The sequence below is a fragment of the Bombina bombina genome, chromosome 2 (genome assembly GCF_027579735.1).
Source record: "Bombina bombina isolate aBomBom1 chromosome 2, aBomBom1.pri, whole genome shotgun sequence".
NCBI classification, from domain to species: Eukaryota; Metazoa; Chordata; class Amphibia; order Anura; family Bombinatoridae; genus Bombina; species Bombina bombina.
Window position 1 is genome coordinate 731,699,696 of NC_069500.1, and position 14,982 is coordinate 731,714,677.

Sequence of the window (14,982 nt, forward strand, 5' to 3'; positions counted from 1 at the left end):
TAGAGTTTCACTGTCCTTAACATAGTAAGCCCTCTAGATTAACACAAGCTAACTAACAAAAGGATATAAGCCACTCCTACGGTTGGTATTCATGGAGATTTATTTAAGTTGGTACATCTGGCTCATGACAGTGAAATTTGCTATGCTTTAAACATATACACCTATTAACTTTGTTTTTATCATTAACTTCATTATGTAATACAAGCATCTCCACCCAGCTAATCAACTTACTATGGCTCCATTTGTATTGTGACTGCATAATTTACTAACATGTTAGCTAAGCCTGTTCTCTCAAATTTGAAACGTCATTGCAAAGCTTTGAACCTGTTCATAGACTAAAATGAAGAGACTAGTGGTACTATTTCAAGTTACAATCACTTAGATAGTCTAAATATACATTTGTAATTTTTCTGTCTACCGCTAACAAATATCCAGAATGTTAATTTATGTACACCCTACGTGTATTGCCAGCAATATTGTGCTATTGGGCATGTCTAGGTTTCATAGGGGTTTAAAGATTTGAATAAGTGCAGAGCTCTATTGTACTATAACTTACATTATAGAGCTAAGGCACAAAAGTGACTTAAAGGTGTTTCTTAATAATGTTACTTACTTAATGCTTATATAACTGATAAGGTGTTCATCATAACCAAACTTCATAGTGACATAACTATAGGATATCTGAGCTTTCATGTTTTACTTTTTTTTTTTCTTTTAGGACCCCATACCTAAAAAATACTCATACGACCAGTTTTATTCATTTCCCTACAGATACAGAAAGAGGTACTATGTGTTACATATCCCTTGTTTTCCCCTATATTGAATATTTAAGCCCTGAGGAGGTCCAAGAGAGACCTATGTCTTTTGATTGGGGATAACCATTTACTACATCCATTACAGACTAGGGGGAATTACTTTTACAAACTAGACATCCTCCATTCCTTTCTCTTATTCTATTACTCATATTCTAAATTCTACAATTACTCAAAAAATTTTAAAGGTCCAAGGATGACCAAATATATCAGTTGAGACCCTCCCCAGTTTCATATTTTATCCTCAGGGTACAAGAGTGACCCGGTTCAGTTTGGGAGGTATTACAATATTAATTAAAACGAGATTTCATTGTACTCTGTTCCATTTACGTTACTAATGTTGTTAGCAAACAAGTCTGATTTTTTAGAAAATTTCTCTGTGCATATGTATTTGCAAAACTATTATCTAGGCTGCTACTTAAAAAGTTATTACTGCAAGCCAATTTTTTGCTTTTGTTTGTACTAATTTATACACATAAAGGCCCCTGGCATATTAGTCTACAGATAATATTTGCACATGTACCTATTGTATTTGTACGATTACAAAGCTGCTGTTTAGTGGCTTACTTTATATAAATCAGCCAGTATGTAATATTTATATGCTCTTGCTTCCACTGTAAATGGACATATTGATGTTTATTTTGTATATGCCAAAAATCTAAATAAAATATTATAAATATAAATAAAAAAAATTTGCTGAATAAGTTATAAACAAGCTGTCCTAGACATCAAGGTTTGGCCACAATGGATGGTCTTTCTTATAAGTAATGTGTTTCTAAACGCAATAATAAATGTTAATACAGACAAACTCTGGTTATCTAAATAAACAACACTGTAATAATGGTTAAACCCATTTGTTCTCCAAATTAATTTACTACTCAAAAAAAAAATAAAATAAATAAAAATACCTTGTCAACCAGTGTCCAAAATCTGGTTGATGAATCCACTGAATCCCTGTTTGATTTAGAGTACGCAGCAGTCGACAAAATGTAAGAATAATCCATGGACTTGATAATGCAATTAGTTTTTCGTTATTCTTAATGAAAGTAGCTATAATTGAAGGCTTTGCAGCTTTTAGTTCTTTTTTATTCATATCATACATGGTGTCCACATATATGCCTTCATTGTCTGTCTCATCATATATAGAGGCATTACCCTTTTCTCCTTTCTTAACAAGAAAGTACTTTCTACACAAATCTTGAGAAAGTGCCAGGCAAAGTGTGTTGATAAGGAAGTACCAGGTCTGATGCTCTTCTTCAATAAAGCTGCTGGCTCCCATACTTAATACATGTCCAAGCGTTCCGAGTAACAGAAGTAGATCTAGTTCAGACCACGTGTAGAGGCTGGAATCTTGTGTCTGAAAAACAAGAGATAAAACATATTAAATTCTCCAAAAAAAAAGCAACAACAAAAACAACCTTACGTACATACTTGGTATACATATTTTAGCTTGGTAGTATAAAACAGAATTTATGTTTACCTGATAAATTACTTTCTCCAACGGTGTGTCCGGTCCACGGCGTCATCCTTACTTGTGGGATATTCTCTTCCCCAACAGGAAATGGCAAAGAGCCCAGCAAAGCTGGTCACATGATCCCTCCTAGGCTCCGCCTTCCCCAGTCATTCGACCGACATAAAGGAGGAATATTTGCATAGGAGAAATCATATGATACCGTGGTGACTGTAGTTAGAGAAAATAAATCATCAGACCTGATTAAAAAACCAGGGCGGGCCGTGGACCGGACACACCGTTGGAGAAAGTAATTTATCAGGTAAACATAAATTCTGTTTTCTCCAACATAGGTGTGTCCGGTCCACGGCGTCATCCTTACTTGTGGGAACCAATACCAAAGCTTTAGGACACGGATGATGGGAGGGAGCAAATCAGGTCACCTAGATGGAAGGCACCACGGTTTGCAAAACCTTTCTCCCAAAAATAGCCTCAGAAGAAGCAAAAGTATCACATTTGTAAAATTTGGTAAAAGTGTGCAGTGAAGACCAAGTCGCTGCCTTACATATCTGATCAACAGAAGCCTCGTTCTTGAAGGCCCATGTGGAAGCCACAGCCCTAGTGGAATGAGCTGTGATTCTTTCAGGAGGCTGCCGTCCGGCAGTCTCATAAGCCAATCTGATGATGCTTTTAAGCCAAAAAGAGAGAGAGGTAGAAGTTGCTTTTTGACCTCTCCTTTTACCAGAATAAACAACAAACAAGGAAGATGTTTGTCTGAAATCCTTTGTAGCCTCTAAGTAGAATTTTAGAGCACGAACTACATCCAAATTGTGCAACAAACGTTCCTTCTTTGAAACTGGATTCGGACACAAAGAAGGCACAACTATCTCCTGGTTAATATTTTTGTTAGAAACAACTTTCGGAAGAAAACCAGGTTTAGTACGCAAAACCACCTTATCTGCATGGAACACCAGATAAGGAGGAGAACACTGCAGAGCAGATAACTCTGAAACTCTTCTAGCAGAAGAAATTGCAACCAAAAACAAAACTTTCCAAGATAATAACTTAATATCTACGGAATGTAAGGGTTCAAACGGAACCCCTTGAAGAACTGAAAGAACTAAATTGAGACTCCAAGGAGGAGTCAAAGGTTTGTAAACAGGCTTGATTCTAACCAGAGCCTGAACAAAAGCCTGAACATCTGGCACAGCCGCCAGCTTCTTGTGAAGTAAAACAGATAAAGCAGAAATCTGTCCCTTCAAAGAACTTGCAGATAATCCTTTCTCCAAACCCTCTTGTAGAAAGGATAGAATCTTAGGAATTTTTACCCTGTTCCATGGGAATCCTTTCGATTCGCACCAACAGATATATTTCTTCCATACTTTATGGTAAATTTTTCTAGTTACAGGCTTTCTAGCCTGAATAAGAGTATCAATGACAGAATCTGAGAACCCACGCTTTGATAAAATCAAGCGTTCAATCTCCAAGCAGTCAGTTGGAGTGATGCCAGATTCGGATGTTCGAACGGACCTTGAACAAGAAGGTCCCGTCTCAAAGGTAGCTTCCATGGTGGAGCCGATGACATATTCACCAGGTCTGCATACCAAGTTCTGCGTGGCCACGCAGGAGCTATCAAGATCACCGAAGCCCTCTCCTGATTGATCCTGGCTACCAGCCTGGGAATGAGAGGAAACGGTGGGAACACATAAGCTAGGTTGAAGGTCCAGGGCGCTACTAGTGCATCTACTAGAGTCGCCTTGGGATCCCTGGATCTGGACCCGTAGCAAGGAACCTTGAAGTTCTGACGAGACGCCATCAGATCCATGTCTGGAATGCCCCATAATTGAGTTATTTGGGCAAAGATTTCCGGATGGAGTTCCCACTCCCCCGGATGAAATGTCTGACGACTCAGAAAATCCGCTTCCCAATTTTCCACTCCTGGGATGTGGATTGCAGACAAGTGGCAGGAGTGAATCTCCGCCCATTGAATTACTTTGGTCACTTCTTCCATCGCCAGGGAACTCCTTGTTCCCCCCTGATGGTTGATATATGCAACAGTCGTCATGTTGTCTGATTGAAACCTTATGAATTTGGCCTTTGCTAGTTGAGGCCAAGCCTTGAGAGCATTGAATATCGCTCTCAGTTCCAGAATGTTTATCGGGAGAAGAGATTCTTCCCGAGACCATAGACCCTGAGCTTTCAGGTGTTTCCAGACCGCGCCCCAGCCCACCAGGCTGGCGTCGGTCGTTACAATGACCCACTCTGGTCTTCTGAAGCTCATCCCTTGGGACAGGTTGTCCAGGGTCAGCCACCAACGGAGTGAATCTCTGGTCCTCTGATCTACTTGGATCGTCGGGGACAAATCTGTATAATCCCCATTCCACTGTCTGAGCATGCACAGTTGAATTCGCGCAAAAGGAACTATGTCCATTGCCGCAACCATCAAACCTATTACTTCCATGCACTGCGCTATGGAAGGAAGAAGAACAGAATGAAGTACTTGACAAGAGCTTAGAAGTTTTGATTTTCTGGCTTCTGTCAGAAAAATCTTCATTTCTAAGGAGTCTATTATTGTTCCCAAGAAGGGAACTCTTGTTGACGGGAATAGAGAACTTTTTTCTACGTTCACTTTCCACCCGTGAGATCTGAGAAAGGCTAGGACAATGTCCGTATGAGCCTTTGCTTGTGGCAGAGACAACGCTTGAATCAGTATGTCGTCCAAGTAGGGTACTACTGCAATGCCCCTTGGCCTTAGCACCGCTAGAAGGGACCCTAGTACCTTTGTGAAAATTCTTGGAGCAGTGGCTAGTCCGAATGGAAGTGCCACAAACTGGTAATGCTTGTCCAGAAAGGCGAATCTTAGGAACCGATGATGTTCCTTGTGGATAGGAATATGTAGATACGCATCCTTTAAATCCACCGTGGTCATGAATTGACCTTCCTGGATGGTAGGAAGAATTGTCCGAATGGTTTCCATCTTGAACGATGGAACCTTGAGAAATTTGTTTAGGATCTTGAGATCCAAAATTGGCCTGAATGTTCCCTCTTTTTTGGGAACTATGAACAGATTGGAGTAAAACCCCATCCCTTGTTCTCCTAATGGAACAGGATGAATCACTCCCATTTTTAACAGGTCTTCTACACAATGTAAGAATGCCTGTCTTTTTATTTGGTCTGAAGACAATTGAGACCTGTGGAACCTTCCCCTTGGGGGTAGTTCCTTGAATTCCAGGAGATAACCTTGAGAAACTATTTCTAGCGCCCAAGGATCCTGAACATCTCTTGCCCAAGCCTGAGCGAAAAGAGAGAGTCTGCCCCCCACCAGATCCGGTCCCGGATCGGGGGCCAGCATCTCATGCTGTCTTGGTAGCGGTAGCGGGCTTCTTGGCCTGCTTACCTTTGTTCCAGCCTTGCATCGGTCTCCAGGCTGGCTTGGTTTGAGAAGAATTACCCTCTTGCTTAGAGGATGTAGAATTTGAGGCTGGTCCGTTTCTGCGAAAGGGACGAAAATTTGTTTTATTTTTAGCCTTAAAAGACCTATCCTGAGGAAGGGCGTGGCCCTTTCCCCCAGTGATGTCTGAAATAATCTCTTTCAAGTCAGGGCCAAACAGCGTTTTCCCCTTGAAAGGGATGTTAAGCAATCTGTTCTTGGAGGACACATCCGCTGACCAAGACTTCAGCCAAAGCGCTCTGCGCGCCACAATAGCAAAACCTGAATTTTTCGCCGCTAATCTAGCTAATTGCAAAGTGGCGTCTAAGGTAAAAGAGTTAGCCAACTTAAGTGCTTGAACTCTGTCCATAACCTCCTCATAAGAGGATGCTTTATTGAGCGACTTTTCTAGTTCCTCGAACCAGAAACACGCTGCTGTAGTGACAGGAACAATGCATGAAATTGGTTGTAGAAGGTAACCTTGCTGAACAAACATCTTTTTAAGCAAACCCTCTAATTTTTTATCCATAGGATCTTTGAAAGCACAACTATCTTCTATAGGGATAGTGGTGCGTTTGTTTAGAGTAGAAACCGCCCCCTCGACCTTGGGGACTGTCTGCCATAAGTCCTTCCTGGGGTCGACCATAGGAAATAATTTCTTAAATATAGGGGGAGGGACAAAAGGTATGCCGGGCCTTTCCCATTCTTTATTTACAATGTCCGCCACCCGCTTGGGTATAGGAAAAGCTTCGGGGGGCACCGGGACCTCTAGGAACCTGTCCATCTTACATAATTTCTCTGGAATGACCAAATTGTCACAATCATCCAGAGTAGATAACACCTCCTTAAGCAGAGCGCGGAGATGTTCCAATTTAAATTTGAATGTAATAACGTCAGGTTCAGCTTGTTGAGAAATTTTTCCTGAATCTGAAATTTCTCCCTCAGACAAAACCTCCCTAGCCCCTTCAGACTGGTGTAAGGGCATGTCAGAACCATTATCATCAGCGTCCTCATGCTCTTCAGTATCTAAAACAGAGCAGTCGCGCTTTCGCTGATAAGTGGGCATTTTGGCTAAAATGTTTTTAATAGAATTATCCATTACAGCCGTTAATTGTTGCATAGTAAGGAGGATTGGCGCACTAGATGCACTAGGGACCTCCTGAGTGGGCAAGACTGGTGTAGACATAGAAGGAGATGACGCAGTACCATGCTTACTCCCCTCACTTAAGGAATCATTTTGGACAACATTATTATCAGTGGCATCATTGTCCCTACTTTGTTTGTCACATTCATCACATATATTTAAATGTAGAGGAACCTTGGCTTCCGAACATACAGAACATCGTCTATCTGATAGTTCAGACATGTTAATAGGCATAAACTTGATAACAAAGCACAAAAAACGTTTTAAAATAAAACCGTTACTGTCTCTTTAAATTTTAAACTGAACACACTTTTTTACTGAATATACGCAAAAGTATGAAGGAATTGTTCAAATTCACCAAAATTTCACCACAGTGTCATAAAGCCTTAAAAGTATTGCACACCAAATTTGAAAGCTTTAACTCTTAAAATAACGGAACCGGAGCCGTTTTTACATTTAACCCCTATACAGTCCCTGGTATCTGCTTTGCTGAGACCCAACCAAGCCCAGAGGGGAATACGATACCAAATGACGCCTTCAATAAGCTTTTTCAGTGGATCTGAGCTCCTCACACATGCATCTGCATGCCTTGCTTCTCAAAAACAACTGCGCATTAGTGGCGCGAAAATGAGGCTCTGCCTATGACTAGAGAAGGCCCCCAGTGAAAAAGGTGTCCAATACAGTGCCTGCCGTTTTTTTAACAGAATTCCCAAGATTAAAATAACTCTCCAAAGTTGTAAACCATTAAATATGCTTATAAAGTAATCGTTTTGGCCCAGAAAAATGTCTACCAGTCTTTAAAGCCCTTGTGAAGCCCTTATTCTTATATTGAAAATTCAGAAAATGGCTTACCGGATCCCATAGGGAAAATGACAGCTTCCAGCATTACCAAGTCTTGTTAGAAATGTGTCATACCTCAAGCAGCCAAAGTCTGCTCACTGTTTCCCCCAACTGAAGTTAATTCCTCTCAACAGTCCTGTGTGGAAACAGCCATCGATTTTAGTAACGGTTGCTAAAATCATTTTCCTCTTACAAACAGAAATCTTCATCTCTTTTCTGTTTCAGAGTAAATAGTACATACCAGCACTATTTTAAAATAACAAACTCTTGATTGAAGAATAAAAACTACATTTAAACACCAAAAAACTCTGAGCCATCTCCGTGGAGATGTTGCCTGTGCAACGGCAAAGAGAATGACTGGGGAAGGCGGAGCCTAGGAGGGATCATGTGACCAGCTTTGCTGGGCTCTTTGCCATTTCCTGTTGGGGAAGAGAATATCCCACAAGTAAGGATGACGCCGTGGACCGGACACACCTATGTTGGAGAAAAGGTACACAGAAATAAATAACAACAGAAGTGGGTTCTCACAGGGTTCCTGCAGGACGTTTCTGTGTTTGTAGACCACCTTCATGAGAGATGATTTACAACAGTGAAACTCTTGGCAGGGCCCTTATTCTCTTTGTCTCCCATAATTGTGACCTTGCATATTAGACCCATGTCTTTAGGGCTGCGGAACCTGTTGGCACTCTACAAATTACTGATAATAATAATCATGTTAAAAAAAAGGGCCCCATGTCTTCCATATTAAATGTTGTATCAGACATTTTGGGGAAAAAAATCACTTTAAACTACTGTGTATGCGGTTTGTGAAGAGCAGACGTGTACATGCTCATACTAGCAACTAAATACATTAACAAGTGTTAAAACCTTTTCTTTCATGTAATTGGCAAGAGTCCATGAACTAGTGACATATGGGATATACAATCCTACCAGGAGGGGCAAAGTTTCCCAAACCTCAAAATGCCTATAAATACACCCCTCACCACACTCACAATTCAGTTTTACAAACTTTGCCTCCTATGGAGGTGGTGAAGTAAGTTTGTGCTAAGATTTCTACGTTGATTTGCGCTTCTCAGCATTGTTGAAGCCCGATTCCTCTCAGAGTACAGCGAATGTCAGAGGGACGTGAAGGGAGTATCACCTACTGAATACGATGATTTCTCTAACGGGGGTCTTTTTCATGGGTTCTCTGTTATCGGTCGTAGAGATTCATCTCCTACCTCCCTTTTCAGATCGACGATATACTCTCAATTTACCATTACCTCTACTGATAACTGTTTTAGTACTGGTTTGGCTATCTGCTATATGTGGATGGGTGTCTTTTGGGAAGTATGTTTTTTATTTCTTAAGACACCTCAGCTATGGTTTGGCACTTTATGCATTTATATAAAGTTCGAAATATATGTATTGTACTTATATTTGCCATGAGTCAGGTTCATGTATTTCCTTCAGCAGACTGTCAGTTTCATATTTGGGGAATTTAAACATTTTAAGAAATGTATTTCTTACCTGGGGTTTATTTATTTTTTTCCAATTGACTACTTTCTTGCTATTGTGGGTATTAGGCCCGCGGGTGCGTCAAATGCTAAACTTTATTGCGTCATTCTTGGCACGAAAATGTTTTTGGCGCGGAAAAAGACGTTTATGACGCAACTTTGTCATTTCCGGCGTCATACGTGACGCCGAGACCTTTCACACGGCGGAATCATTAGTGACGCAAGTGTGTCATTTCCGGTTATTTTTGGCGCCAAAAAAGTTTACGTTACGTTGTGTGTCATTCTTGGCGCCAAATTTTTTGCATTATTTCAATACCCCATTGATGTTTGCCTCTTGCTTTTTTCTCTATCAGAGGCCTATGCTTTTGCATTTTTTCCCATTCCTGAAACTGTCATATAAGGAAATAGATAATTTTGCTTTATATGTTGTTTTTTCTCTTACATTGAGCAAGATGTCCCAATCTGATCCTGCCTCAGAAGTTTCTGCTGGAACATTGCTGCCTGACCGGTTCTACCAAAGCTAAGTGCATTTGTTGTAAAAGTGTAGAAATTATTCCACCAAATGTCATTTGTAATAGTTGTCATGATAAACTTTTACATGCAGATAGTGTTTCCATCAGTAATAGTACATTGCCAGTTGCAGTTCCTTCAACTTCTAATTTGCATGATATACCTGTAAATTTTAAAGAATTTGTATCTGATTCTATTCTAAAGGCTTTGTCTGCATTTCCACCTTCCAATAAACGTAAAAGGTCTTTTAAAACTTCTTATTTAGCTGATGAAATTTCAAATGACCAGCAACATAATAATTTATCCTCTTCTGATGAGGATCTATATGATTCAGAAGATCCTTCCTCAGATATTGACACTGACAAATCTACTTATTTATTTAAAATAGAGTATATGCGTTCTTTATTAAAAGAAGTGTTAATTACTTTGGATATTGAGGTAACCAGTCCTATTGACGTTCAGTCTAATAAACGTTTAAATGCTGTTTTTAAACCTCCTGTGGTTTCCCCAGGGGTTTTTCCTATTCCTGAGGCTATTTCTGATATGATTTCTAGGGAATGGAATAAGCCAGGTACTTCTTTTATTCCTTCTTCAAGGTTTAAAAAATTGTATCCTTTACCAGCAAAATCTATAGAGTTTTGGGAAAAAAATCCCCAAAGTTGATGGGGCTATTTCTACTCTTGCTAAACGTACCACTATTCCTATGGAAGATAGTTCTTCCTTTAAGGATCCTTTAGATAGGAAACTTGAATCCTATCTAAGGAAGGCCTATTTATATTCAGGTCATCTTCTCAGACCTGCTATTTCTTTGGCTGATGTTGCGGCTGCCTCAACATTTTGGTTGGAGAATTTAGCGCAACAAGATTTGGATCTTGACATATCTAGCATTACTTGCTTACTGCAACATGCTAATAATTTTATTTGTGATCCCATTTTTGATATTATCAAAATTGATGTTAGATCCATGTCTTTAGCTGTATTAGCTAGAAGAGCTTTGATCTTAAATCTTGGAATGCTGATATGACATCTAAATCTAGATTACTATCTCTTTCTTTCCAAGGTAATAATTTATTTGGTTCTCAGTTGTATTCTATTATTTCAACTATCACTGGAGGAAAAGGAGTTTTTCTGCCTCAGGATAAAAAAAACCTAAGGGTAAATCTAAGGCTTCTAACCGTTTTCGTTCCTTTTGTCAAAATAAGGAAAAAAACTCAATCCTCCTCCCAAGGAATCTGCTTCCAGTTGGAAGCCTTCCTCTAATTGGAATAAATCCAAGCCATTTAGGAAACCAAAGTCTGCCCCTAAGTCCGCATGAAGGTGCGGCCCTCATTCCAGCTCAGCTGGTAGGGGGCAGAATAAGGTTTTTCAAGGATTTTTGGATAAAATCTGTACAAAATCATTGAATTCAGAGCATTGTCTCTCAAGGGTATCGAATAGGATTCAAAGTAAGACCTCCTGTGAGAAGATTTTTTCTCTCAAGCATCCCTGTAAATCCAGTAAAAGAACAGGCTTTTCTGAAGTGTGTTTCAGATCTGGAGTCTTCAGGGGTAATCATGCCAGTTCCTCCTCAGGAACAAGGTTTGGAGTTTTATTCAAACCTATTCATTGTACCAAAATCAGAAAATTTATTCAGACCAGTTCTGGATCTAAAAATTTTGAATCGTTATATAAGAGTACCAACTTTCAAGATGGTGACTATAAGGACTATTTTGCCTTTTGTTCAGCAAGGACATTATATGTCCACAATAGACTTGCAGGATGCATACCTTCATATTCCTATTCATCCAGAACACTATCAGTTTCTGAGATTCTCTTTTCTAGACAAGCATTACCAATTTGTTTCTCTTCCATTTGGCCTAGCAACAGCTCCAAGAATCTTTTCAAAGGTTCTGGGTGCCCTACGCTCTGTAATCAGAGAACAGGGTATTGCTGTGTTTCCTTATTTGGACGATATCTTGGTACTAGCTCAGTCTTTACATACTGCAGAATCTCACACAAATCAACTAGTGTTGTTTCATTCGGAAACATGGTTGGAGGATCAATTTACCAAAAGGTTTCTTGATTCCTCAGACAAGGGTCACCTTTTTAGGCTTCCAGATAGATTCAGTGTCCATGACTTTGTCTCTAACAGACAAGAGACGTTTAAAATTGGTCGCAGCATGCCGGCACCTTCAGTCTCAGTCATTCCCTTCAGTGGCTATGTGCATGGAAGTTTTAGGTCTCATGACTGCAGCATCGGACGCGATCCCCTTTGCTCGTTTTCACGAGACCTCTACAGCTTTGCATGCTGAATCAATGGTGCAGGGATTATACAAAGATATCACAATTAATATCCTTGAATCCCAATGTATGACAATCTCTGACATGGTGGATAGATCACCATTGTTTGGTTCAAGGGGCTTCCTTTGTTCGGCCAACCTGGACTGTGATCTCAACAGATGCGAGTCTTTCAGGTTGGGGAGCAGTTTGGGGATCTCTGACAGCACAAGGGGTTTGGAAATCTCAAGAGGCGAGATTACCAATAAATATTTTAGAACTCCGTGCAATTCTCAGGGCTCCTCAGTCTTGGCCTCTGCTAAAGAGAGAACCGTTCATTTGTTTTCAGACAGACAATATCACAACTGTGGCTTATGTCAATCATCAGGGTGGGACTCACAGTCCCCAAGCTATGAAAGAAGTATCTCGGATACTTGCTTGGGCGGAATCCAGCTCCTGTCTAATCTCTGCGGTGCATATCCCAGGTGTAGACAACTGGGAGGCGGATTATCTCAGCCACCAGACTTTACATCCAGGGGAGTGGTCTCTCCATCCAGATGTGTTTTCTCAGATTGTTCAGATGTGGGGTCTTCCAGAGATAGATCTCATGGCCTCTCATCTAAACAAGAAACTTCCCAGATACCTGTCCATGTCCAGGGATGTTCAGGCGGAAGCAGGGGATGCACTGACACTTCCTTGGTGTTATCATCCTGCTTACATCTTCCCGCCTCTAGTTCTCCTTCCAAGAGTGATCTCCAAAATCATCATGGAACAGTCTTTTGTGTTGCTGGTGGCTCCAGCATGGCCACACAGGTTTTGGTATGTGGATCTGGTTCGGATGTCCAGTTGCCCGCCTTGGCCACTTCCATTACGGCCGGACCTACTATCTCAAGGTCCGTTTTCCCATCAGGATCTCAAATCATTAAATTTGAAGGTATAGAAATTGAACGCTTAGTTCTAAGTCATAGAGGTTTCTCTGACTCAGTGATTAATACTATGTTACAAGCTCGTAAATCTGTCTCTAGAAAGATTTATTATAGAGTTTGGAAGACTTACATTTCATGGTGTTCTTCTCATAAATTCTCCTGGCATTCTTTTAGAATTCCTAGAATTTTACAATTTCTTCAGGATGGTTTGGATAAGCGTTTGTCTGCAAGTTCCTTGAAAGGTCAAATTTCCGCTCTTTCTGTTTTATTTCACAGAAAGATTGCTATACTTCCTGATATTCACTGTTTTGTACAAGCTTTAGTTCGTATTAAGCCTGTCATTAAATCAATTTCTCCTCCTTGGAGTCTTAATGTGGTTCTGAAGGCTTTACAGGCTCCTCCATTTGAGCCTATGCATTCTTTGGACATTAAACTACTTTCTTGGAAAGTGTTGTTCCTTTTGGCTATCTCTTTTGCTAGAAGAGTTTCTGAGCTATCTGCTCTTTCTTGTGAGTCTCCTTTTCTGATTTTTCATCAGGATAAAGCAGTTTTGCGGACTTCTTTTCAATTTTTACCTAAGGTTGTGAATTCTAACAACATTAGTAGAGAAATTGTTGTCCCTTCCTTATGTCCTAATCCTAAGAATTCTTTGGAAAGATCCTTACATTCTTTGGATGTGGTAAGAGCTTTGAAATATTATGTGGAAGCTACTAAAGATTTCAGGAAGACTTCCAGTCTATTTGTTTTATTTTCTGATCCTAGGAAAGGTCAGAAGGCTTCTGCTATTTCCTTGGCTTCTTGGTTGAAACTTTTGATTCATCAAGCTTATTTGGAGTCGGGTCAGGCCTCGCCTCAGAGAATTACAGCTCATTCTACTAGATCCGTCTCCACTTTGTGGGCTTTTAAGAATGAAGCTTGTTTGATCAGATTTGCAAAGCGGCAACTTGGTCCTCTTTGTATACATTACTAAATTCTACCATTTTGATGTATTTGCTTCTTCAGAAGCAGTTTTTGGTAGAAAAGTTCTTCAGGCAGCTGTTTCAGTATGATTCTTATGCTTTTCGATTTAAGTTTTTTCCTTTCAAAAATGGAAATAACAGAATTTATGCTTACCTGATAAATTACTTTCTCCAACGGTGTGTCCGGTCCACGGCGTCATCCATTACTTGTGGGATATTCTCCTCCCCTACAGGGAAAGGCAAGGAGAGCACACAGCAAGAGCTGTCCATATAGCTCCCCCTCTGGCTCCGCCCCCCAGTCATTCGACCGACGGTTAGGAGAAAAAGGAGAAACTATATGCCGTGGTGACTGTAGTGTATAAAGAAAAATAAAAAATTTTCAAACCTGATTAAAAAACCAGGGCGGGCCGTGGACCGGACACACCGTTGGAGAAAGTAATTTATCAGGTAAGCATAAATTCTGTTTTCTCCAACATTGGTGTGTCCGGTCCACGGCGTCATCCATTACTTGTGGGAACCAATACCAAAGCTTTAGGACACGGATGAAGGGAGGGAGCAAATCAGGTTACCTAAACAGAAGGCACCACGGCTTGCAAAACCTTTCTCCCAAAAACAGCCTCCGAAGAAGCAAAAATATCAAATTTGTAAAATTTGGCAAAAGTGTGCAGAGAAGACCAAGTCGCTGCCTTACATATCTGATTAACAGAAGCCTCGTTCTTGAAGGCCCATGTGGAAGCCACAGCCCTAGTGGAGTGAGCTGTGATTCGTTCAGGAGGCTGCCGTCCAGCAGTCTCATAAGCCAATCGGATAATGCTTTTCAGCCAGAAAGAAAGAGAGGTAGCAATAGCTTTTTGTCCTCTCCTCTTACCAGAGTAAACGACAAACAAGGATGAGGTTTGTCTAAAATTCTTTGTTGCTTCTAAATAGAACTTTAAAGCACGGACTACATCTAAATTGTGTAACAAACGTTCCTTCTTTGAAACTGGGTTCGGGCACAGAGAAGGAACAACTATTTCCTGGTTAATATTCTTGTTGGAAACAACTTTTGGAAGAAAACCAGACTTGGTACGCAAAATAACCTTATCTGAATGGAACACCAGATAGGGTGGATCACACTGCAAAGCAGATAATTCAGAAACTCTTCTAGCAGAAGAAATAG

General features: G+C 40.4%; 1 protein-coding gene across 1 annotated transcript in view; it reads right to left on the minus strand.

Annotated features, from left to right (window-relative positions):
• The window catches only part of PIGG (phosphatidylinositol glycan anchor biosynthesis class G), a 413,115-nt gene that overhangs the window by 179,079 nt on the left and 219,054 nt on the right, over positions 1-14,982 (minus strand). Inside the window, exon 9 of the mRNA XM_053702752.1 lies at positions 1,721-2,169. Within this exon, the coding sequence (XP_053558727.1) occupies positions 1,721-2,169 (449 nt within the window). The remainder of the gene's footprint in view (positions 1-1,720; positions 2,170-14,982) is intronic.